The sequence below is a fragment of the Balaenoptera borealis genome (genome assembly GCF_965194805.1).
Source record: "Balaenoptera borealis genome assembly, chromosome: 4".
Taxonomy (NCBI): Eukaryota; Metazoa; Chordata; class Mammalia; order Artiodactyla; family Balaenopteridae; genus Balaenoptera; species Balaenoptera borealis.
The window spans coordinates 86362695-86387897 of record NC_138861.1 but is presented as its reverse complement, the minus strand read 5'-3'; the positions used below and the strand labels follow the sequence as shown (position 1 = coordinate 86387897).

At 37.6% G+C, this 25203-nt stretch overlaps 1 protein-coding gene across 1 annotated transcript in view; it reads right to left on the bottom strand.

The window, feature by feature from the left end:
- Window positions 1-1218: 1218 nt before the first annotated feature.
- The window catches only part of SMIM14 (small integral membrane protein 14), a 63082-nt gene continuing 39097 nt past the window's right edge, over window positions 1219-25203 (bottom strand). The window contains exons 3-5 of the mRNA XM_082390815.1: window positions 16400-16448; window positions 6442-6584; window positions 1219-4381 (exon numbers count right to left, since the gene is read on the bottom strand). Coding sequence (XP_082246941.1) covers window positions 4349-4381; window positions 6442-6584; window positions 16400-16448 — 225 coding nt within the window. The 3' untranslated portion in view covers window positions 1219-4348. The remainder of the gene's footprint in view (window positions 4382-6441; window positions 6585-16399; window positions 16449-25203) is intronic.

The window sequence follows — 25203 nt, the reverse complement described above, 5'->3', positions numbered from 1 at the left end:
TATCAACAGACATCTCAATTTAGCGTCTGATGGCTTAAAATGGTTTCTATAATCTAGGCCTGAATAACACCCATTTTAAAGCATAAACAGTTAAGCAATAAACACTTGTTGAAATGTTTATTGAACAAACGTAATCAATTTGTTTGAGAAAAGATATGCAGGGTTAAGTTCCTTGTGAGGAAAAATCACATTGATAACTCCAGTTTTTAAAGAACCTAAACATGGGAGATAATCATGGTTGGTGTTTACAGAACATTTTGGGGGGTGGGGGAGAACCAATTTTATAAATTGAGATTCTGAGTCGAGAAAACTATCAGATGAAATGGCAGGGATCAAAAACTTATTTTATTAGAATTCCATTTTCTGGGTGGAAAACTAGTATTGCAGAGCCATTTAATGAAAACAGTTTTGCTGGGGATTCAGATATGCACTGACATACAGTGACAAAGTTTAGATTGAAACTTTGTCACTATCTCCAGGAAGTTATATATTTCAGAAATTTTGCTGTTTTAACACTTAAGTATCATACCAGAAAAACTATACTATTTTTATGTGTATGGGTATTAATGATCTTTTTTTTTTTAATATTTATTTCTTTATTTATTTTGGCTGCGCTGGGTCTTAGTTGTGGCATGTGGGATCTTCGTTGCGGCATGTTTAGTTGTGGCATGTGGGTTCTTTGGTTGTGGCATGAGTGTGGGATCTAGTTCCCCGACCAGGGATAGAACCCGGGCCCCCTGCACTGGGAGTGCAGAGTCTCACCCACTGGACCACCAGGTAAGTCCCTGATCTTTAGTATCTAGATGCATTCCAGGTCATAGAGCAAATGCAAACTTTCAGTTTTGTGTGTTTTCAGTACAGTTACATGTCTAGCTCCTTTTGAGTAACATATGTCCGCTCAAATAATTAACACGATTGGATATTATACCCTCAAAGCAAATGTCTATTGAACATGTATTCTAGGAAGAAATAAAAAATAACAAAAGAAATGTAATTGCAACCTAATTTCCTAGAGATTCTTAGAATCCTTACTTCTGAATACTGGCCCCATACTGTTATTACATAAATATTCTTCTTGTAACTCAAAGTTCATCTTAGGAATTTTTAGTTAGGGGTAAAAAATCTTACAAAGAAACTGTTTAATAATGGATGTTAACATGTTACTAAGCAAGAGATGCTCACTTCTCTTCCCACAAAAGCCAAACAGAAAACAGTGGGTGTTACTAATGTTTTCTATTTATTCATTAATAAAAAGTGCATAGTACAAGCCCTTTATCCCAATCCAAGTACTCAGTAAAAGATTACAATAAACCCTGGATGGCACAGACATGATTTGTTTGGCATGATTTAAACATTTAAAAACAGCAATTAACATTTGGTACATCACATGACCACCTTTGCTTTTAACAAAGTAATCATCAGACATGGTAACAAATACATATGACTTTTCATTTAGAAATATTATAATGTTAAGACTAAACCTACTATTGCAACAACAAAAATTTAACCCATTAACTTAAACTCTCTCCATTTCTCCTTCAAGTTGCTGTTCTGTGTCTTAAGCTGAGCTGGTCAAATTTTAGCACGTATTCATTTAGAGTGACAGACTTTGATTCAGGGTGAGAGACTTCTGAGGTTCCTTTGAAGATGTAAGATATAGATAATTCTATAAACACTGTAATATCGCATACCACAAAGACACTAAAAGTAACCATGGAAGAGCTGTATTTAATAGTTACTTCTGAAACTTTCTCCAAGTAGTTTAAAATATGACTTGCTGACCATGGGATAGTGTTTGGATAAATACATGATAAAATCTTTTACTATACACAGTTCCAATGTTAACTTTTTCCACGTGGAAAGCAAAAAAACATTATTTTGCATAAAAGAACATTAAATAACCTAAAACAAAATAAACTCTTAATGGCATTTGTGGCATGTTTAAGAGCCAAAAGTGATTAAAATGTGAAGCTTTATCTTTCTTTTTTCCAGATTATTTAAAAATGACTGTAGCCACAGTGCAGGTGAATGTTTACAAGCCAAGTAATGAATAAGAGTGCTCAATAAAAAGGCCACATGTAGAAGCTTTAGGAATTAAAGAGAAAAATATGAATTACTAGTTAGGTTAATAGAAATACTTTATGTGCTATTGCACACTGTCTTTGTCAGGAGTGCAGAGAAATTTTACAAGCAAAAAAACCAAGACTAAATACTTCACTAAAAACTTTCGTTACTAATTAAATAGATGGTCCATATAGGAAAAGGTTAATATTCTAATGTAATGTCAATTAAGTATATGTGACAGAAATGAAGAACTAGGAACAAGAACCCAGATTTCCAGGTCTCTAGCTAACACTAGACATTCTGTTTCCATGTCATAGCCACTTCTTCAACCAAAGTCAATTCTTAATTATTTGTGAGCCACAGATTCAGTGAACACATCAGTATCTCATCCAGAGACTAGCCTTCTAGCAGCTTAGAGAGCAGATTGTTAGGAGATATGTGCTAGCCTTCAAAGTTCAGGGGCAAGGACAGAAAAAGGAATGCTTATAGGGATTTAGCTCCATCTTAAGCCATTCCTGCCTCTCTGCTTTAAATGCTTTAAGAGCTGTAGAGCTGGGAAGGCTTCCAATAGGCCATATTGAGAGAAAAAACCTTAAGTCTATGGTGTTCATTTATCCAGGATTTGACTTACCTGTGTTACAATACCCCTCAATTAACACAAGTAATTAAGAGTAGGTTATATCATTTCAAGAAGTTGAGGACAAAGCCAAGATGCACAGGAGGAATGCAAGCAGTCAGTAATGGATTATATAATGAAATGAAGCCCTTACAGTGTTTATAGCCTAGAATATAATCATAATAAAGGGGAAAAAATACCCTATGAGCATCACATAATTGTATCAGAGACTCTATTAAACAGTACAATGATATAGAGAAGTTTATTCAATTCATACAAGTAATTTCTCAGATCTATACAGTGAAAAGCTAAACTGACCTAGTGGGGGAAAATCCTTACATTGATAGCAAAATATCTTCTAGCCCCCATAAATCATCTGCAATCACTTGCTAGGAAAAAATTCCATAACCACACAGGTCATGCAGAATTTTTTTATGCCCTTTGTATTCATTTTCTATCAAACTGAAAAAAAAAACAATGCAACCTTTTACATTTTTACACATTTCAAATTTTTACTTATATTAATGCTCCTCCCCACCCCAATCCATCCTATTACCAAACAAGAATGAGACAGAGGTTGAGAAAAAAAAAGATCCTTGATTGTTTCTCATTTTCCTCCTTTTCCCTTGGAGTAAACCAAGAATTCATTAAATATTGTTTAAAGTCAGAAAGATAGCAAGATTCAAAATTTTTTCTTCAAAGAAAACAATAGAGTAAATAAGTAAACAGCATTCAAATATCAGTAACCAAACACAGGCCCCCAATACAGCTTTAAGATAGTTTCATTTAACAGGGAAGTTTTACAACAGAAAAGTAGCTTCCTGAGAGGCACCCACTTCAAAAATAAATTATAGCTTAAATTATTACTGTATAGATTACACCTGGCAAATGCAGAAAGAATTAAATTTTTTCCTCCTTTCATGAACTGTGTAAGGCTAGTATACAGTGGCTTACAAATTTCATATAATGGACTGTAAATCATCCACCATATTTAAATCATGTTTAAGTTTTCTTATATTAGACATTTTTATGGGAATAAAAACTTAGTAAACAATTACTTCATTTCTTCTTTCCTCCTTTTCTTTGCCACGTAAGCCAGTTGTAGTGGATGATATAGATTTCAGCTGTAACTTGTAAAATATTCCAAAGGCTGTCACAGTCCCAAGAACTAGAGAAAACTGCCATCCACAAATAAACTACCAAGGTTAAGTGTAAATACAATGTGGTTCTAATTTTCTTTCATACAATCTCAGATAACCCCAAATAACTTTATAAATACCTTATTAAAAAAAATCTTTAAACCCATCAAAACTATTTAAAATATTTAAATGTAGAGATCTCAAATTTCCTTCAATCAGGCCAGAAATTATCACAAAAATTATGATCACAGTTACAAACAGAATGAATGGAATGTTTAAGTTTAGGATAACCAAAAAAGCCCCATGTAACTTTTTAATGTATCATTTACTCAAATACAGGAAAGGTGATAACACAGGAAGCAAAAATAAGCTTGCAAGTGAAATTTCTAGAAGCTCATGAAAACAATACCATCCCATATGGCAGATGCAAAAGAAAAAACAGTTCTAATGGGGTTAAGAGTACTCTGGTCATCTTCGTTCATTTGGTCGTGCAAGGTGTTAACTATTTTTACTTCCCATATCCACAAAGTTAGTCCACGGGAGGGGCTGGGGGATCCTGTCCCTGGCATTAAAGAGAGAGAAATTATGAAATTGACTTCTTAAATCTCCCAGTGCAACCAGTCTAACACATACAGTAAGAATTGAGCAGCAATGCCCCTCACCTTCCCATCCCAAATCATATACTTATTTGGACCTCTTGTATGTTTTTGCACAAGGGAGCACTAGATTAACACTGTGATTCACCGATGTTTGTCTCTTTCTTCCTTGTAGCATGGAAGAAAGGAAAATTTTGTAACAGTGATATTGACTTAGGTAAAAGTGCTCTCCCTGACAGCTCCAGAGGTGATATGTAAACCAATCAAGGTAGTCTCATCCCTCTTGCTAAGGTGACTGAGTACAGTACAATACAGTACAATCAAAGTGAAGCTAAAGACTTGTATTTCTCACTACAGAATGTCAGTCAGTGAGGAAGTATGTGGCACCAGTTGCAACTGGCAGCCGCCCTATAGGGACCAGAAAGGGAGCCCACCTTGGAATAAAGCTAATGGTCTGAGGGAAGAACCCAGGTCTTTGATGACGCTGTTAAACTTTCTAAACAGTAATCCTACCTCTGGATTTTTTAATGGGTAAACCAATGAAGCCAATTACTTAAACCAGGCTGAACAGATTTTTGTTACTTGTAATAGAAAGCTTCTGAACTGTAAAGGAAAGAGCAGACCTTTTAGGAATCTTCAGGAAGATCCCATTTATTTACTCTGACATGCTATATGAGGCCCTAGTTGAGGATAATGAATTTTTCTACTTGGAATTAGTCAATATGTTCTCTTGCTTATTCCTAGAGCTGTGGGACTATTATTTTTAGAACTGCTGGTCTACAATGAACTAAGGTTCAGGGGACTGTCAGTTTTGAATGGCTTCTAATTGAGTTGGGTTTCTTTAGTTCCAAACATTGAGGATGTTGCTCTTTGATATGAAAGTATTAAAACTGCGCACAGAAAGTAAGAAAAACGGCTTAGGAGAAAGCACTTTATCAAGACAATATACAAGCTGTTTTATGGATACCCTCCTCTCCAAGAAAACCCTAAAATAAATTTAAGGCATTTTATATAGTGTTAATGATGCCTTCTTTCTTAACTAAAGTCACCATGCTACATATATAAATGTTTTAATCCTAAAAAAACCCAAAGCACTGACCAGTTAACACTGCACATTTGCTTTCTCCTGTATAAGCAACTGGTCTAACCAAACTTTTTAATAGTAACAACGAAGGATTGGGGAAAAGAAGCAATTATTTTAGGTTGGAGAAGGGAATTAGTGGGATAATTTGGTGTTCAACAAGTAAATCCATCATGGAAATATTTTTAGAGGTAATATCCAAATCAAATGGGAAAAAAAAATATAAACACTGGTTCTGAAAATGATTAAAGGAATCCTTTAATGGAGGCTCTATCAAAAACTCCTTGCTGGGTCACTTTATCATACTTTCAGTTAGGTTCTAAAAATGGCTGTAATCATGACTATCAAGATTTATCAACATGAATGATTCCTACCTCTCCTTTTCCCAGCTCAGTTGACCTATTGTGATGCAGAACTGTAAGAATGAAGTTGAGAGAAATAGGATGGGAAAACAGGTTTAGCCAGAGAGGCTCAGTGTCTCTGTTGTATTTAATAGTGAGGACAGAAGGGGAGAAAATGAAGAATGTGTGTGTAGAAACATTTGAACTGTAGCTAGTAAGAGAATCTGGGGAGCTGGAAGCATATGAGGCAAGGGATCAACTGTGAGGTGGATAGAACTGGGTAGTGGAAGACTGAGATTTGAGAAGCACTGCTGTGGATTATTACGAACTGGATCATTTTTTAGGTTTCTCACGTGAGTAAAGATTGGAATTCATCTTAAAATGATTTGGGGGCTACTGGTCTGTACTTCTCTCTAAATGTAACTCCACGAAGACTAAGCCATTTGGGGTTTCAAGATTCACTAGGACTACATAAGAAGAACTTACTCCATGAGCTAAATCTTCCTTTTGCTAATTCAGATATTTCTGTCAAAACAAACTCCTCCCCTCTCCCAGGCCACACCCATCCCCCCACCCCAAAACATTTCTAATCCACAACACTTACATTATGAGGACTGGTTGGTTTTCCAGTTAGGTTGGATCCTCTTAGATTAGGAGGTCTCAGTAGAAACAAGATCACTGCAATAACCATCCAGGCCATCAAGATCATGGTAATACTGATGCCATTATCACTAGGGGGTCCTGGTACTAAAGACAAACAGAAAATGTATTTGCAACAAAAACTGTAGAAAAATTATAATATTGTTAGATAAATGTAAAAACAAATCCTAATGTTTAAATAGCAACTTCAAAAATTATATTATTTAAAAAAATGCATTAGTAATTTTAAGAATTATTAAATATTACAGCTTCAATTTCCCTTTCCTCCTGTGAGAAAATCTAAATGGTAAATGGTGTAAAATACTCATAAGCCAGAGCCTATTAAATAAAGATTTTTAATAGTATAGTAGTTCTTAGTATTTTGGGGCAATAGAATCCTTTGAGAATTTGATAAAAAAGGACTCTCTTTCCACTATAAGAATCCATGTATACACGTTCAACAATTTTGCATATAACTGCAGAAGATTCATGGACCCACAAAGCCACCAATCCATAGATATACTGAGATCTACAGAACTCAGGTTAAGACCACATGATACACAGTTAAGACACTCTAGGGGTGAGGGGACTATGCATTTTAATTACAGAAGTAGCATGAAAAAATAAGAGCTTAAGGAAAAGGGGACATCTACGTTGTATAATACATGAATTAATATCCCTTTATGACATTCTCAAACAAATAGATATTAATTTGGCATTCTTTTTTGCAAAAAGAATTTGGATTCAGATCTAGATATTATAGTCTATGCCTTTATCAAGAGAAAAAAGTCAGGTTTCTGTGTAGGTATCAGTCTTTCCAGCTCCTTAAAGCAGCCATATCTTAAATATTTATTTCTGAATAACAAGTACCTAGCACAGTGCCTAGTTCATGGTATGAACTTAACAAATTTCTAATAAATGAAATGTATATTAGAGAACTCAAAGTATCAAAAATGAAAATTCTAGAAGATTAGATTTAAATAGCCTGTCAAGACTATGTATAAATGTTTGGTTTTGGTCTCACTGCCTCAGGAAAAAGTAAAAGAAATCCAGACAAGATTCTGAAACTAAGCAGATGCATTATGCATTACATTGAGGTCCACGGGCCCAGGGCCGAGGTGGCACTGCTGAGGCCAAAGGGGACAAAGTCAAGCAAAGAGCTGAGCTATCCCAAGAGCAGACTGGAGAGGAACCTAGTCTCTGTTCCAACCCAATCACTTCTCCAGAAACAAGTAACACAGTACTCAGGGGTCATCAATTTGCAATGCTTATCACACAATGAATCAGCATGTCCCCCCTCTATATCCACATTCATTCCTTTCCTTGTTCCCTATTATATGTGCCTCCCTTCATAACTAAAAACCAATTTCTCCACTTAAGTTTTGGATCCCATCACTCTTGCAGAAATTTACCCATTATCCTCTCTCTTGTGAATTCAACACCCTCTTCTCCATTGCAGACATCCCATAATCACTTAAACATGATAAAGTTTCTCCCATATTTAAAAAATATATATATATCTCCCTCAACCTCCTCTGTCCAGCTATCAAAGCTAACCTCTCGAGAGTGGTCTATATATATATATTTTTTTTTTTAAATTTATTAATTAATTTATTTATTTCTGGCTGTGTTGGGTCTTCGTTTCTGTGCGAGGGCTTTCTCCAGTTGTGGCGAGCGGGGGCCACTCTTCATCGCAGTGCGCGGGCCTCTCACTGTCGCGGCCTCTCTTGCTGCGGAGCACAGGCTCCAGACGCGCAGGCTCAGCAGTTGTGGCTCACGGGCCCAGTTGCTCCGCGGCATGTGGGATCCTCCCAGACCAGGGCTCGAACCCGTGTCCCCTGCATTGGCAGGCAGATTCTCAACCACTGCGCCACCAGGGAAGCCCGAGTGGTCTATATTTACATCTACACTTCACTACCTCCCACTCACGCCTTAGGTTGGCATCTACCTCCATCAACATTCAAACAACTCTTTGAAAGGTCACCTATGACACCTGCAGGCTGCTAAGCCTAATGGGTAATTTCAGTCCCCATTTTCCATGACCATGCTCTCCTTAAAACACTTTCTTCCTTTGTATTCTGTGCCATTACCACTGCCAGATTTTCTTTCTAACACTTAGCCACTCCTTTACATGCTCATTTTCCTCTTCCTGGCTTTTACATTTTGGAATTCCTCATGGTCAGTTTCAGGTTCCCTTCTCTTCTTTCTCTGCATACTATCATCCTCACCTGTGGCTTCACTTACCTTCTGTATGCAGACCACACTTAAATTTATATTCAGCCCCAACTTCCCTGAACTTCAAACCCAGTATCCAATTATCTATCTACATCAGTAGTTCTCTGTTTTTTTTTTAAATCTTCATATCAACAGTTCCTAAACTGTGGTGTACTGTAGAGCCAATGCTTCTTAAAAATGTACCTGAATCCCACCTCGCACTTAACATACTCAATATCCCAAACTAAAATCACGAGCATCTCCCCTGCCCCATCCTCCATGCCCTACCAAATTGGATTTCTATCCATCCAACTGCCTAGGCCAGAAACCTATGAAAACACCTTTCATTCCCTCAATGACCCTCTATTTAACCCATCATGAAGTTTCTGTCGAGTGATATTTAGGAAGTAAATATTTACTTCCTAAATATCACTCAAGTCTGTCCACTTTTAGCTCCGTGCCCACACTTGCTCAAGCTACCATCACTTCTTGTCCGGTCTCTTAACTGACCTCCCCATACCTACTCTTGCCTCCTCTAATTCTGTCCTTTAAGCTGCTCCAAGAATGGTATTTTTTAAAAAATCAAATACTATTATTTTTATTACTAAATAATAGCTAAAAGTTGAGTGGTTACTTTGAACCAGGCATTCTCTCTTAATCCCTTTTAACAATTTTTATTTTTTTGCCACGCCTGGAGACTTGCGGGATCTTAGTTCCCTAACCAGGGATTGAACCCCAGACACCGCAGTGAAAGCGCCGAGTCCTAACCACTGGACTGCCAGGGAGTTCCTCAACAATCTTATTTTATGGTCGGTACTATCATATCTTCATTTTATAAATGAGGAAAGTGAGGAATAGTGGGAGTTAAATCCCAATGTCATACAGTTGGCATGTCGCAAAGCTGGGATTTAAATACAGTGGTCTCATTCCGTAGACTGTGCTCTTAACCTCTTTGCTATGTCATAATCTCTGACAGTATCACATTAGAAGACAGATCCCTGAAAATTACTACTCCTATGGGTAGTAAAAATGGAAAATACAGGGACTTCCCTGGTGGCACAGTGGTTAAGAATCCACCTGCCAATGCAGGGGACAAGGGTTCGAGCCCTGGTCCGGGAAGATCCCACATGCTGCGGAGCAACTAAGCCCATGCACCACAACTGCTGAGCTTGCGCTCTAGAGCCCGAGTGCCACAACTACTGAAGCCCACATGCTCTAGGGCTCACGTGCCACAACTACTGAGCCCATGCACCTAGAGCCCGTGCTCCGCAACAAGAGAAGCCACTGCAATGAGAAGCCCACGCACCGCAACTAGAGAAAGCCCACGAGCAGCAACGAAGACCCAACGCAGCCAAAAAATAAAATTAAATTAAAAAAATAAAAATTGGAAAATACAGATTTTAAAAGGATTTTGATAAATAAACTTATAACTAGCTGTTAGGTAAAACTAGATTATTTAAAGGTAGTCAGAGAAAGATAACTGTGCCTTCTATACACGATCACTTCTTATAGTGTCCTCTCAGAAGTAAAATGCTAGATTAATTGTACAGACCAGAAGTGTAAGCCCAACGCCAATTCTTATGTTATTCAATTTGGAAAATGGGTCCCTTACTTTTTGATACTCTTCAGAGGTAAAAGATTGTGAAACTTCAGAGAGTTAAACCTCAGATCACAAATTTACTAATGCCTATTTCTAGACAAAGCAACCCTGACAAAATGCCCACTCCATTTTAAGACTCTCATAGTGATAATACGACTCCTAGTTCCCCATAACTGTCTCCTAGCTTGGTTCCTATTGCAGCCTTTCCTTCCTGCATACTGCTGCCAAAAAAGTCTGCTTAAAAAACACTGCTCTTAACACATCTCTGCCGGCTAATCCAGTGACTCACTTCCCACTGCTACTGCTTCAACTCTGAACTCTTCAGCCTGGCCTTTCCTCATCAGATGTGGCCCTACTCATCAATATTACCTCTTACCATTTCTCAGAAAAAGCATCCCCTGCTCTAGTCAACCCCATTCCTTCTTCCTTCTTTAGCCAGTGGTTCCCTGGCCTGCCTGCCCATCATAATAGCCTGTGATGATACCAATGCCACAGTTTCCAAGGCCCTGCCTCACATCATCTAATTCAGGAGCAGCTCAGGGGTGGGGTCAGGAATCAACAATATTTTTAAAGCTTTCCAAACGAATCTGATGCAATAGTTCAATGCTAGTTTGGCTAACAGCACTTGCAACTTTGCAAACTCAGTCCTTCTGGGGACTGATTATTTTTCCCCATCTGGCATGATATTACAACTAATCTCATTTAACTACAACCCTCTCTTGTCTGTAAAAAAATCTCCATTTTCTCTGCCCACCCTTTCCTTTCTTCTCTAGACTAGTGTAGCACTTCCAGTTTGAAGGAATGGTTTCCTACTTCTCCTAATTAGGTCATTAACTTTTTAAGAACTGAGACCATCTCATAGCTGTTTGACTCCACCACCTCTTAGATACATAATCTCTGTGCCTCGATTTCCTTATCTGTGAAATGGAAATATTACAATCACCTCATAGGGTAGTTAGAAAGATAGAAGAGAAATGGTCAGTACATGGAAAGCAGCACAGTGCCTGGTACACAGTAGGTATTCAATAAACATCAGCCATTATCAATCTGTGCTCTAGTTAAAATCAGTATTAGGATCAACTAGAGCACAGAAAAGACGGAGTGCAGAAAATTCCTTGTGTGAATAGCTAGGCTGGATAAGATGGTGAAGTGAGAATGAAAAAGGGTCAGACACAAATGGTAACAGGATGAAAGAAGCACAACACTTGGCGACTGCCTGGACTGGTTACGGTAGGAGGAGGAAGAAAAAGTAAGGGTGCCTCTAAAATTTCTGCATGCAGAAAGAACTCTCCACTTAAAAGGCCAAATGGATGCAGGTTTGACCTGACCTCCCAGGTTTGACCTGACCTCCCAGGTTTGATAAGAGCATTTCTCTTATTCTCTAATAACTTAAGGCCCATCTCAGAATAAAGGACAATAGCTGAACCAATTATAGTCGAACCTCTTGATCACAGTCCATGTTTTTCTGTTTACAGTAGTAGCACAAACTTAAGATTGGCTCTAGAATGTACTTTCACGCGGACATACTGTGCAAGGTTATTAACAAAAAACTGGAAACAGATCTAAACGTCTGCCAAGAGTGTCTGATTAAGAAATTATGGTATATCTCTCTCCTGTGTTTTCTCATCCTGAGTCTCCTCGGGGTGCACTATGGGGGGGCTGGTGGTGGCTGCAGTGTCTGATGGCAGGCATTCTATTTCTATGCTGAGTTCCCTCAGTGCTCACCCTCAGGCAGCTGTAATGTGATGGCTTGATGGCTGCAACATCCTTTGTTTACTGAATTGGCAGGCAACATTTTTTTTCATTCATAAGGTACGTATGTATGCAAGGAATGATTTAAATGAACTCAGACTCTTGCATCTTCCCGTACAAAGAAAAGCGCTGACTTCATTAACTTGAGATGTCTGTTTTTCTTTTTTTTTTTCTTTCTTTCTTTCTTTTTTTTTTTTTTTTTGCTGCGCCACACGGCATGCGGGATCTCGGTTCCCCAACCATGGATCGAACCCACACCCCCTGCAGTGGAAGCCTGGAGTCTTCACCACTGGACCACCAGGGAAGTCCCTGTTTTTCTTTAATTAACAATAATCTTTTGATGTTCCTACTACCTGGTTTCTTACAAAAACTCCTATATATCCTGGTTCCTCCCTTACCTCTTCAGAGCAGTCCCTCAGAGTCATCTGAGAGGCTGTCTTCCAGGCTTAAGTCCTCAGCAAGTCTATCAAATAAAACGTAATTCTCAAAAAAAAAAAAAAAAAATTATGGTATATTTGTAAAATGGAATACTATGAAGCTATAAAACAATGTTGAGGGAAGTCTCCATGAGATATGCTATTTTTTGACAGAGGAAAAAAAGCAGGTGAAAAACAGTGTGTACTAAGAAAGGGGGGCAAATAATATATATTTTGCCTGTACATGCATAAAGAAATTCTGGAAAGCTACACAGAAGGCCAATAATACCTAGAGATAGGACGCGGTCAGATGGGAGAATATGAGTAGGAAGACACCTTTTCACTATACACTAATTAACTGCTTGATTTTTGAACCATATATAAAAACATTAAATTGAATGAAGCAAAAACAGTAAACCTAAAATGTCTTGGGATTGGAGACACTGGGTATCTGAACTGACTTAAGACTTTTTGAAATATCCAGGAATAGAGATGAATGGGGTCACTATAGGCTTTCTGTGATTATATGCAGTCCCTTGTGACAAGATCTGCTTCTTCGTGAAGTCTCAAAACAGGCATGCTACTCAAACTCCCCGACACAGCATGCGGCTAATACAAACAAATATCAGGAGCAGCTATTTTAAAGTCAACACAGAGAGCTGAAAGGGCCTTTGAGTGAGCTGGCCACTGTGGTTTTTATTGTGACAACTGTTTGGCACTAAATATTCTAAATATTAATATAGTGCCAAGTAATCTAGATATTAAGAAGCACAATCACATGCGGGATATAAAGTCTGTTCTCCTCACTGCCTAGGAATTAATTGCCTTAAGAGGGTAAATACTTTTTACTCTATGGTCTAGAAAAATGTCAAATCATAAAAATGTAAAAGGACTTTGTACACCAAAATACAGGGTTCCATTTTGCTCAAGGGTTAAGTCTTTGGTTACAAGAAAAAGTATTACAAATAAGATGTCAAATGGAATATTCACAAAGAAGCTATTAACTTAGCTGGACACCAGGAAGATGAAAGAGAGGGAGGCTCTAAGAGCTGGCAGATCCTGAGGCATTATTTCTATAAACATATATAGGTCTCCAGTGGGAAAAGCAGAAACAGAACAGCAGTGAAAGTGGACAGTGCACCAGCAGGCTTTAACCCTGTGATTTTGGAGTTGTATACAGTAATTACAATATCCTCAGAACATCTACCCATCTTTTGATTTACTCCAAAATTAAATTAGTAATAGAGCTGGTTTCCATACAACTCTTTATCTGAAAGACAGTCTTTCAGAAGAGTGGGCAGACTCATTCCATGCAGCTCTAGAGAACAAAACTGTGGGTAAATATCACGATGAAGTGGAACGTAGCTCAACATAAAGAATCATGCAGCAACTAGATATGTTCACAGATTGCAACTAGATTCTGCTACCACATGAAGTAATGAGCTTCATATTCTATTAAATCATCTCAAATACATGCAGCACATCATGGCAGGCACAATGGATACTGTGATATTATGATATAATAAGAAATACATATTTGGTCTTCATTCTGGTTCCTGTCAGAAAGCTGCTAAAATCCTTGGAATTTCCTGAGTGATAAGGGTGAGAGAGGAACGTCTATATTCATAATAAACCCCTTTCAACCATACCTGAGTTGATGTTAATGAGGTGACTCTTAGTGGGCCCCCAGAAAGCTTCAGGATGGGGACTCACTGGGAGTCTGACCAAGTGATTAGAGGGTTGGAACTTCCAGCTTCCAAGTTATTCATCAATGGCCAATGATTTACTCATTCATGCCTATGGAATGGAACCTCCATAAAAACCCTAAACAACGGGGTTCACAGAGCTTCCCGGCTGGTGAACACATGGAGGAGCTGGGAGGGTGGTGCACCCAGGGAAGACAGGGAAGCTCTGTACCCCTTCTCCTCATACCTTGCACTAGGCATCTCTTCCATTTGGCTGTTCCCGAGTTGCAGCCTTTGTAATAAACTGGTAATAGTAATTAAACTGTTTTCCTGCCTTCTGTATGCCATTCTCACAAATTATTGAAACAGAAGAAGGGGTTGCGGGGACCCCTTAATATATTGCGGGAACCCCTTATATATCCGATTAATATATATTTTATGAAAACAGCATAAGCTCATTTGTGAAAATTTAGAATACACAGAAAAGTAAATATATCGCTCAGAGGAAGCAACTGCTTAAACCATTTAAAGACATGGCTGTTAGAAAGGATTTCCACCAAATGCTAAAAAAACTGGGGCGGGGTGGAAGAACTGGCAAAGATAACTGAATTAATACTCAAGCTCTAGAGTTGTACCTTTATACTTGGATTAAAGAAGTGAAATTTCACCCACAGAAATAAGAGTGTACTTGGTTTACAGGTGGGACTGGCTCAAGGGTCACAAATACCACAAATATAACAAACATTTGTTTTCCCATAAGGAGTTCAATAAGATTATTTTCAACTAGAAGAACACGTTTTAGCTTTACTGCTGAGGCAAAAATTTATGATGCTTATCAGAGGGCACACTGCAGATTAATGAACGCTACTGAAGAGACAACATAAAGAAATCTGGAGTTGGGGAACCACCACCCATCATCCCCAAAACCTAACGCAAGTCTGCCCATTACTTTCTTGCCCAGAGGCATATAATTATTACCCTGCTGCACCAAAGGACTACATTCTGACAAAGTTTCTACTTTGGGCCAGGCACTGTACTAGCTCCTGTTTCTCTAAGTTGTTACATTTACAGAATTTGATGGGATACCCAGTTCACACAGTAATATCAGTAATTAATAATGTACTAACAAGTTTCTTTATAATGATATCTTACTGTGTTTTGTTTTAGTTTCACATACATAATAAAGTGGGGCTCAGCTTCAGAGATGTGAAGTATAAGCAACTAGCCTATTAATAAATGCAATTTGGCAATATGTCAAAAGCCTTAAAATGTACAAAAGGATGTTTGTTCAAGCATTATTTATAATAGCAAAAATATATTAGCAACCTAAGAGTCCAACAAAAGGGAATTATTTGAACACTGGTGCATCCCCATAATGAATTATTATTTAGTCAGTAAATATTTTTAAGGTAAATACATGCTGATATACTCACAATACAGTAGTGAAAAACAACACATACAAATTGATCCCATATTTCTAAGTATATATGAAATCGAATTGTGCCAGGCTTCACCATCCTGTAAACATCATACTTCCATTCTTACAGTCAAATTATTATGGTATAAGACTGGATTGGCTATTATTTCCCCTCAAAGTATCCCTCAAATTACTTCTGTCCTGAAAAAAAGATTCCTCATATTATAAGTCTGTCAGCTACATTCACCATGCGGGATCCATCTTCCTGCACTGATTCTCACTCTACCATCACCACTGCCCATAAAGCCATGAAAAAACCTCCCTACTGCCCTTACCGTCTTGAGAATGCTAATGTCAGAGCCAGAGGAATGACTCCAATGTCTCCCAAAGCTTCCAAACCTTGGGAAAAAATGGTCTCCCCTTCTTTCACTCACAAATTCTCAAAGTGAGGGGTTTGTGCTAGCAGCCTCGGTGTTCAGTTCAACGAGCCAGAAGTGCCCTGTTCCACCTGTATTTGCCCAAAAAAGGGTCTTGGAAGGGTTTACACCAACTTGTTAACAGTGGTCATCTTTTATTATTCTGGAAGTTTTTCCTTTTCTTTTTTTTCTTATCTGTGATTTTATAATTTTATTCAATGAACAGGTTTTGTTTTTGTGGCAGGACCAAAAAACACAATTTTTTAAGTTAAAATATTAAATATTTAAGTAGGAAATACATTACTAAGAACCATTTCCTTAAAGGGTAAACTGTAAGAATAATTTCTGGCAAAAATTCAGTCTTATTCTGGTCTCTAATTCTGCCCCCAATGCCAAGCCTCCTCCTGTCCCATCATTACTTACATTCCTGAAGACATTCTGTGTCTGTGCAGTAGGACTGGGACTGCCTCAACTACAATGAATAAGAAGAAAGGAAAGTTAGCCACTGGACTTAACCAAAAATGGATACTATTTATTAGAAAGATCATGTTTTGTTTTTTAATGAATGCTACTACAGTATATATCATACCTTCAAAATCAGATAAAAACATAGAATATATTGAGGGGCTGTTCAGTTCGGGGGGATTTTTTTCTCCTCAACATAATATTCAAATATACTGTGATCTAGTGCAATTCACCTATTTAAATTAGGAATTTTTAAAAGTCACCTGTGGATGGGGGTGGTGGTGGGATGAATTGGGAGATTGGGATTGACATATATACACTAATATGTATAAAACAGATAACTAATAAGAACCTGCTGTATAAAAAATAAATAAATAAAATTTAAAATTCAGGAAAAAAAATAAAAAGTCACCTGTGACAGAAACTCCTGCTGCCGTATGTTATTAGACTTCCCAAAGGAAAAGCACTTAACTGTAGAGGAGAGCTACTAGAAAAAGAGTAAACTTCGTTAATAAGGTTTTTTTCTTCCTGAAAATTAGAAGCCTCTGCTTCTAATAGAAAAAATAGGTTCTCTTTGTAGAAAATGCACCTTTGAAAGGAAGGAATTTTTTTTTTTTCCTTTTTGCTTACATCTGCATAAACAGTGGTTAGACAAGGAAGAAACTAATAAAAATGATACCACAGGAGTTGGGGGTGGGATGGAGGAATGGAGTAGGCTCTGATGAGACGGGATATGAAGTTTTCAATGTCTATCTTTACATATCATTTAATTTTGGAACCATATGATTATGAATTTTAAAAAGATAAGTGAAAAGTAAAAACCCATCTGTCAATAAACATGTATCATCCTTTTATGAATGTTCACCCTATGCTGAGGGCTTTTAGGATGTTTAGAAATGATAATCTCATAAATCTTAAAAGAGATGATAAACAGTAAACTGAATAAACATGCAACTTTTCAGTTCAGCCTCATTACTTTATAATGACACCCCCTCTCCATTAAAGCAGTTAATGCATAACCTGCAATTGTTTGGGGAAGCAACTACAGAGCAGTCGTGCTTAGCTGGTTAAGCATGGGCTCTGCAAAAAGGCAGATCTTGATTTAAAGTCAGGCTCTGCAACTTTCTAGAGTTTCAAGACCTTGGGTCAATTCTTTAACACCTCTAAGCTTTAGTTTCCTCATCTGGTAAAATGGGGATGATATTACCTATATCTGAGTACAAGTGAGAATTAAAATACACAGTGCATATGAAATGTCGTAACAACCCAAGAAAGAAGAAACGTTAGCTATTATTATTACTGTGCCAAACAAATTATGACCTCATCTAAAACAATTATTGGAATTAACAGAACAAATCATCTTGTAAGTTGTTCGCTAAGATGATCAGGCTTGCTTTGGTGTATACCACTAAAAGTGTTCTATTTGTTTTTTGGTTTTTGTTTTTTAAATATTTATTTATTTATTTGGCTGCGCCAGGTCTTAGTTGTGGCACGCGGGGTCTATAGTTGCGGCATGCAAACTCTTAGTTGCGGCACGTGGGATCCAGTTCCCTGACCAGGGATTGAACCCGGGCCCCCTGCATTGGAAGCGTGGAATCTTGGCCACTGGACTACCAGGGAAGTCCCCAAAGTAGTTCTATTTGAGTTAGAATGGGAAAACAGATCTTAATTAATGTAAAAATATGCTGGGTACCTTAAACCTTCCTAAATATGAAAAGAATCAATCCAAAACCTCTTTAAAAATTTATGCATTCTACAGCTATCATCAAAAAGACAATAAATAACAAGTGTTGGTAAGGACGTGGGAAAAAGGGAACCTTTGTGCACTGTTGGTGGGAATATAAATTGGTCGCAGCCACTATGGAATACAGTATGGAGCTTCCTCAAAAGATTAAAAATAGCGTTACCATATGATCCAGCAATTCCACTTCTGGGTATTTACCCGAAGAAAACAAAAACACTAATTCGAAAAGATAAATGCAGCCCCATGTTTTCTGTAGCATTATTTACAATAGCCAAGACATGGAAATAACCTAAGTGTCCACTGATGGATGAACGGATAAACACACACACAAACACACACACACACAGAGAGGAGCATTATTCAGCCATAAAAAAGAATGAAATCTTGCCATCTGCGACAACATGGATGGACCCCAAGGGCATTATGCTAAGTGAAACAAGTCGGACAGAAAAAGATTAATACTGTATGATCCACTTATATGTGGAATCTAAAAACAAAGATCTCATGGATATAGAGAAGAGATTGGTGGTAGCCTGAGGCAGGGGGAGGAGGGTGGGCAAAATGGGTGAAGGGGGGTCAAAAGGTACAAATTTCCAGTTAAAAAATGAATAAGTTATAAGAATGTAATGTACAGCATGGTGACTACAGCTAATAATATTGTAAAAAATTACACATTCTAAAGAAATTGAAAAAAAGATTACTAGACCCTTGGGTCACAAATCAGACCTAATGAACTTCCTACTTTACATATACTTTAAGTTTTACTAATTTTTTCCCAATAAGTAATACGTATACACAGTACAAAACTCAAAAGTACAAAAGGATGCTCTATGCAAGGTAAATCTCTTGCTCTCTTCTGTCTTTCAGCCTCCACAGCACTCAGGTTTTTTTGTGAATCTCTCCAGAGATGTCCTTACATTTTTATAAGCATATATATCTTTTCCCATTACTCCTCCACCTCTAAGTAGCATTGTAGCGAATGTAAAACAAAAAGAGATCTATTAGGTCCTTGGATTGAACAAGTACTATCTAATTACTTAAGATATCAAATAAGGAGTAAAAATAACTTTCTTGGGTTTAGTATTTAGCAATCACATAGCATATCCCAAAATCTACAGCTGTGATCGAAATGACCAATGAATTATCAGTTCATTGTACATTATGTAACTCAAGTGCCAGCCCTGGCTTTTGGCTATACCTCTACTTGAACTGATGCCTTTGTCTTCAGGTCTGACTTGCTGGCTGTCTGTAGCTCAATGATATCTACAAATGACATGATTTCCATGTGAAAAGCCTCCAAGTCTTTATATATCCATTTCCTCACAAATCTACTTCCAAGGAGGGGCACACCACCAGCTCTAGGCTTCTTCTTCATGCTTCCATCAGTCTCATCCTCCTTTTTCAATGTGGGTCTACCAGATAAGATGCTCACTGTGTTCGTCTTTGACCTCCCTGCGACTCTGGCAGGTCTGGGTTTCACCCCACACCCTTGCAGTGGGTTTGTAGTCTATAGCCAGGGTCACCAAACTAAAACCTGTAGGCTGGAGGCCTATTTTTATAAATAGTTTTACTGAAACATAGCCACATCCATTTGTTTACATATTGTCTATGGCTGCTTTCACTACAACAGCTGAGTTTAGTAGTTGCCATAGAGACTCCAAGCCTAAAATATTTACTATCTGGCCCTTAAATTACTCAACACTACGGATAATGACAACCAGCTAAAGACACCTAGGAAATACCCATGAAATACAAGGAAAAACAAGTATTTTTGTGTAGCTATATAAAAATGTTCATTTAGAAATGTGAGGTGCTCATTAATTATGTCTAGTTATAATGCAACAATCATTTATTTATTCATTCAAAATGTTTCCATAAAAAAAAAAATATGTTTACTGAATGCCTACTACATGCCAAGTACAGTTCCAGGTACTGAGGATATGGTGTGAAAAGGACAAAGTTTCTAGTCTTATGGATCATACAGTCTTGTGGGGGAAATCAGACAATTAACAAGTATATTATAAAAATGTTAGAGAGCCACACAGAGAATGAAAGTAGGATGGCATACAGTGGCAGTCCAGTAGCCACTTTAAATTAGGCAGACAGAGGCAGTAACACTTAAGGGACTATCTACACAATAATAGCAGTAAAAGATCAAGGAGATGAGCATTCAGGAATTCCAGGCAGAGTAAACAACTAGGAAAGGCCCCTAGATGAAAAGGTGCCTGCGAGCTGGTGTTGAGGAACCACAAGGCCACTGTGGCTGGGGCATGTAAGCAGTATTACTTAGCTGCTGTATTTAGTCAACCTCAGAACCAAATGCTCTCTAGATATGCACAAATCAGCACACTTTTCTGTTAATGGCATTAGTCTGACTGCCTCCAATTCTAAGACATATAACAGATACCTATATGTTTTATCAATGTGGAATAGGGGTACCTTCTTATTATCACATTAGAAATACATCTAAATACAAATATATTTTAATGATAAATTTATAAATTATATTACTTTAAATTATAATTTAAATAATTTATTATTTATATTACATTGTAATAAAAATAACATTACAGAATACTTAGAAATTAATGTGGATTAATTCACTGACAGTACAATTATCATTATTATGTTTTCTAGCATTAAAATACGCACACTTTCATATAATTACAATCATTATAATAACAAATATTTACTGGGAACTTTTATGTGGTAGGGACTATACTAAGAACTTTAAGTTATTTAATCCTCACATTCAATGGCAGGAGGCAGGTGCTATAGCCTATTTTATGGATGAAGAAACGTGTTTGGGAGAGGTTGGCTAACATATCCAGTACTAACTCGAGAGTCTTAAATTTTTTTTTTTAATTAATTAATTTATTTACTTATTTATTTTTGGCTGTGTTGGGTCTTTGTTTCTGTGCGAGGGTTTTCTCTAGTTGCGGCAAGTGGGGACCACTCTTCATCACGGTGCGCGGGCCTCTCACTATCGCGGCTTTTCTTGTTGCGGAGCACAGGCTCCAGACGCGCAGGCTCAGTAGTTGTGGCTCACGGGCCTAGTTGCTCTGTGGCATGTGGGATCGTCCCAAACCAGGGCTCGAACCCGTGTCCCCTGCATTGGCAGGCAGATTCTCAACCACTGCGCCACCAGGGAAGCCCCAGAGTCTAAATTTTTAATCTCAATTCCCTTCGACTTTACAACATACAAAATTTTGTATCATAATTTTAGTTAACATATCATTAGCATGAAACATTGTGTAACCAACCACAATTTTGAATGGTTACAGAATACTCCAGTGAGTTGATATACAACTGATATAAAACTGAACTGAAGCAAATTCAGAGTAAAGTGAAAATGACCATAGATGTAATTACCTAATAGCCTCTAAGATTAACACAGCCAATGTTTTCTTTCAGCACTAAAAGAGATCTCTTTTCCTTTAGGTGTCACCAGAAGGAGTAGGCTTCCCTTTGGGACTATGATAAAAAACGGTAATGTACAATTTGTCCTGCTATACAAGTTTCTAGAAAACTAATTCATTCACATACAATTGGTAAATATAGAAATGATGTCAGCTTTATGTGGTAGCTGTGTTGGTTCATAAATGATTTTTTCTAGGTAAGGGGAACCACAGAGTGGGAGGTCAAATTATGACTTTGAGCAGGTCAAATTATAACTCATGCCATGCAGGCAGAAGCCCTTTCAGCTTTAAAAATTTTTAAAAAGTGCCTTCACACATGCATACACACACATGCATACGCACACACACACAAGACCAAGAATGAGAAGAAATTATTCACTGGGAGCCTGGCTGACTGAAGCACTCCAGCTCTAGCCCAAGCTGCAGTGAATCTTTGGGACATTCCACTAAGAGCTGGAGTTGGATCCTGCTCTTCTGGCTGATCTCCTATGGGTTCCTGGCTACACTCTACATGTTCACAAGCAGATGATGCTGCAGGCTCTGAATAATGAGGTGCCAAAGTATCATGACCACATTTCTAGTCCAGGACTTAGTGTTTTTCCCAAACCAGCATGTTGGAATATATATTCAGTATGTCAGATTCAAACACTTATGATGGGTAAATTATAGTCTTTAAAGAATTAAAAAAACACATTTAGTAAAACGAGAGAATCTTTTGATGGAACTCTTTAAACACAGAGACCTAACTTACAGTGCATCTCAGTTTTCTCTTGACTTATTTGAAGAATACAGTGGGACTACTGATGCTGATTTTGGCTACTCCAAAAGGAAACCATTTATGAAAGCAAACATAACCAAAAGAAAACCAATAAACAAGGTCCTACTATTTTCAAAACTATATTCAAAATCCTGTAATCAACCATAATGGAAAAGAACATGAAAAAGAATGTGTGTGTGTGTATATATATATATATATATATATATATATATATATGTATATATATGTATATATATATACAACTGAATCACTCGGCTATACAGCAGAAATTAACACTACACTGTAAATTAACTATACTTCAATTAAAAAAAAAGAAAACCAAGGATAATAAATGAAGGAAACAGGCATGGCAGTATCTACAGGAAGGAGCCATAAACGTCAAGTATTTTCCGTATTACAGTGGAGTGGCGGGAACCACATGTGGACTATCTACAGCCAATGGTTGCTGCCTAGGTAAACCTTCATGCTAACACTGATCCCAGGATCCCAGGGAAGATCTGGGAACTTCCACACCTAGCCAGGAAGGCCATGTAAAGTTCCTTAGATGAGTTAGCTTCAAAATCAAAGAGACAACATAGTTATGAGTAGAAGAAATGTTTTTCTTCCTTGGGGAAAAAGGCAGAAAACAGAGATTTAAATACAAGAGTCTTGGCACAGAGATTTCCTGTTAGGGAAAATGTAGAACCTAAAATAGTCTCTTAGGATATCCAGGAAGCCTCACATAGAACCGTGGCTGTCAGAGGCTGATGGAAAAAACATAGATCAAAAAGAAGATTCTAATGACAAAAAGCAGATAAATGGAACTTCTATGAGGAATCTTACCTTGGAGAAATTCTTTGAAGAAAATTACAAAAAACAGAAAGTCTCTCTTTGGAGTTATCAAAAGGTACCTGCTATGGATGTTCACATTTCCCCCACCACTCCAAATTCATATGTTGAAGCCCTAATCCCCAAAGTGATGGAATTTGGGGGTGGGGGCCTTTGGGAGGTGATTAGGTTTAGATGAGGTCATGAGAGTGGAGCCACCATGATGGAATTAGTGCCCATATAGGAAGAGGGTGAGACCAGAGCTGTCATTCTCTCTGTGCCATGTGAGGGTACAGCAAGGTGGCTGTCTGAAAACCAAGAAAAGAGCCAAATCACCCTGGCAAATCTGGCAGCATCTTGATCTTGGACTTCCCAGTGCCTCCAGAACTGTGCAAAATAATTATTTGTTGTCTAAGCTGCCCAGTCTGTGGAATTTTTCCAGAGCAGCCCGAGCAAATTAAGACAGTACCTAAACAAGAACTTATTTGCTGTTTTTCTATGTCTGCTCAAGAACCTCATGTATATTGGAGGTGCTCTTCTTTCCCATGCACCGGGTCTACCTGTGGACTGGTAAACAGTGTGGTACAGAACAGTGGTTCAAAAGGGAAGCTTTAAAGTCAGTGGTATCTGGTTTCAAATTCTGTGTCTGTTACTTTCTTAAGCAGAGTTTCAAACTATAGAAGAGATAAATACAATCTGTTATCAACCTTAATGTCATTGTGAGGATTAAATGACATAATTAAATATTATATAAAATTAAATATAAAATGTATATAAAAACTCAGGTCATGGCCCACAGAATGCTTTTGGATTATAGCAATATGCAGGAAAGGGCTGCCTGTTTGTACAAATAAGCATACTCATATTTATCACTACTATTTTTTCAAAAAGTGAAATTCCAAAACCAACAACAAAAAAGTACTTTCAAATCAGGGGTTAAACAGTTGGTCAATGTCCTCTGACCAGACCTCACACAGCTCACAGTAACAGGTTAGCCTGAAATAACCTTAGACTGCCAAAACCCAGCTCCCCCTAATTTTTAATACTGCACAGCATTCCATTAAATTGCATCATTTCCAAATTTGTATATGAAAAACAATGTTGTGGTGAATGTTCGTATAAATACATTCTTACACACTTGATAAATCTCTTTAGAATATGGAGTAGAGTTGATATAATGAAGGTATTGTACACTTTAAGTTTTGATATACATTGCCAAATTACAGGAGGGGAATTTTAAAGAAATGACAAAATACAAAGTACATTCAATTCAATTATTCCTGCATAATCACACCACTGAGGAAGCCCAGTGTTTCAACTGGGAGACAGCTAAAACCTAACTATATCTGATCACATTTAGTTCTTTTTTTTTTAAATTTATGTTACTGAAGTATAGCTGATTTACAATGTTGTGTTAATTTCTACTGTACAGCAAAGTGATTCAGTTATACATATATATATACATTCTTTTCCACATTCTTTTCCATTATGGTTTATCACAGGATATTGAATATAGTTCCCTGTGCTATACAGTAGGACCTTGTTGTTTATCCATTCAATACACAATAGTTTGCATCTGCTAATCCCAAACTCCCAATCCTTTCTTCCCCTATCCCTTCCTCCCCCTTGGCAACCACAGGTCTGTTCTCTATGCCTGTGAGCCTGTTTCTGTTTCGTAGGTAAGTTCATTTGTGTCATATTTTAGATTCCACATATAAGTGGTATCACATGGTATCCTCTTTCTGACTTACTTCACTTAGTATGATAATCTCTAGATCCATCCATGTTGCTGCAAATGGCAATATTTCATTCTTTTTATGGTTGGATAGTATTTCATTGTATATATGTACCACATCTTCTTCATCCATTCATCTGTCGATGGACATTTAGGTTGTTTCCATGTCTTGGCTATTGTAAACAGTGCTGCAATGAACACCGGGGTGCATGTATCTTTTCCAATTATAGTTTTGTCTGGATATATGCCCAGGAGTGGGATTGTAGGATCATATGGCAA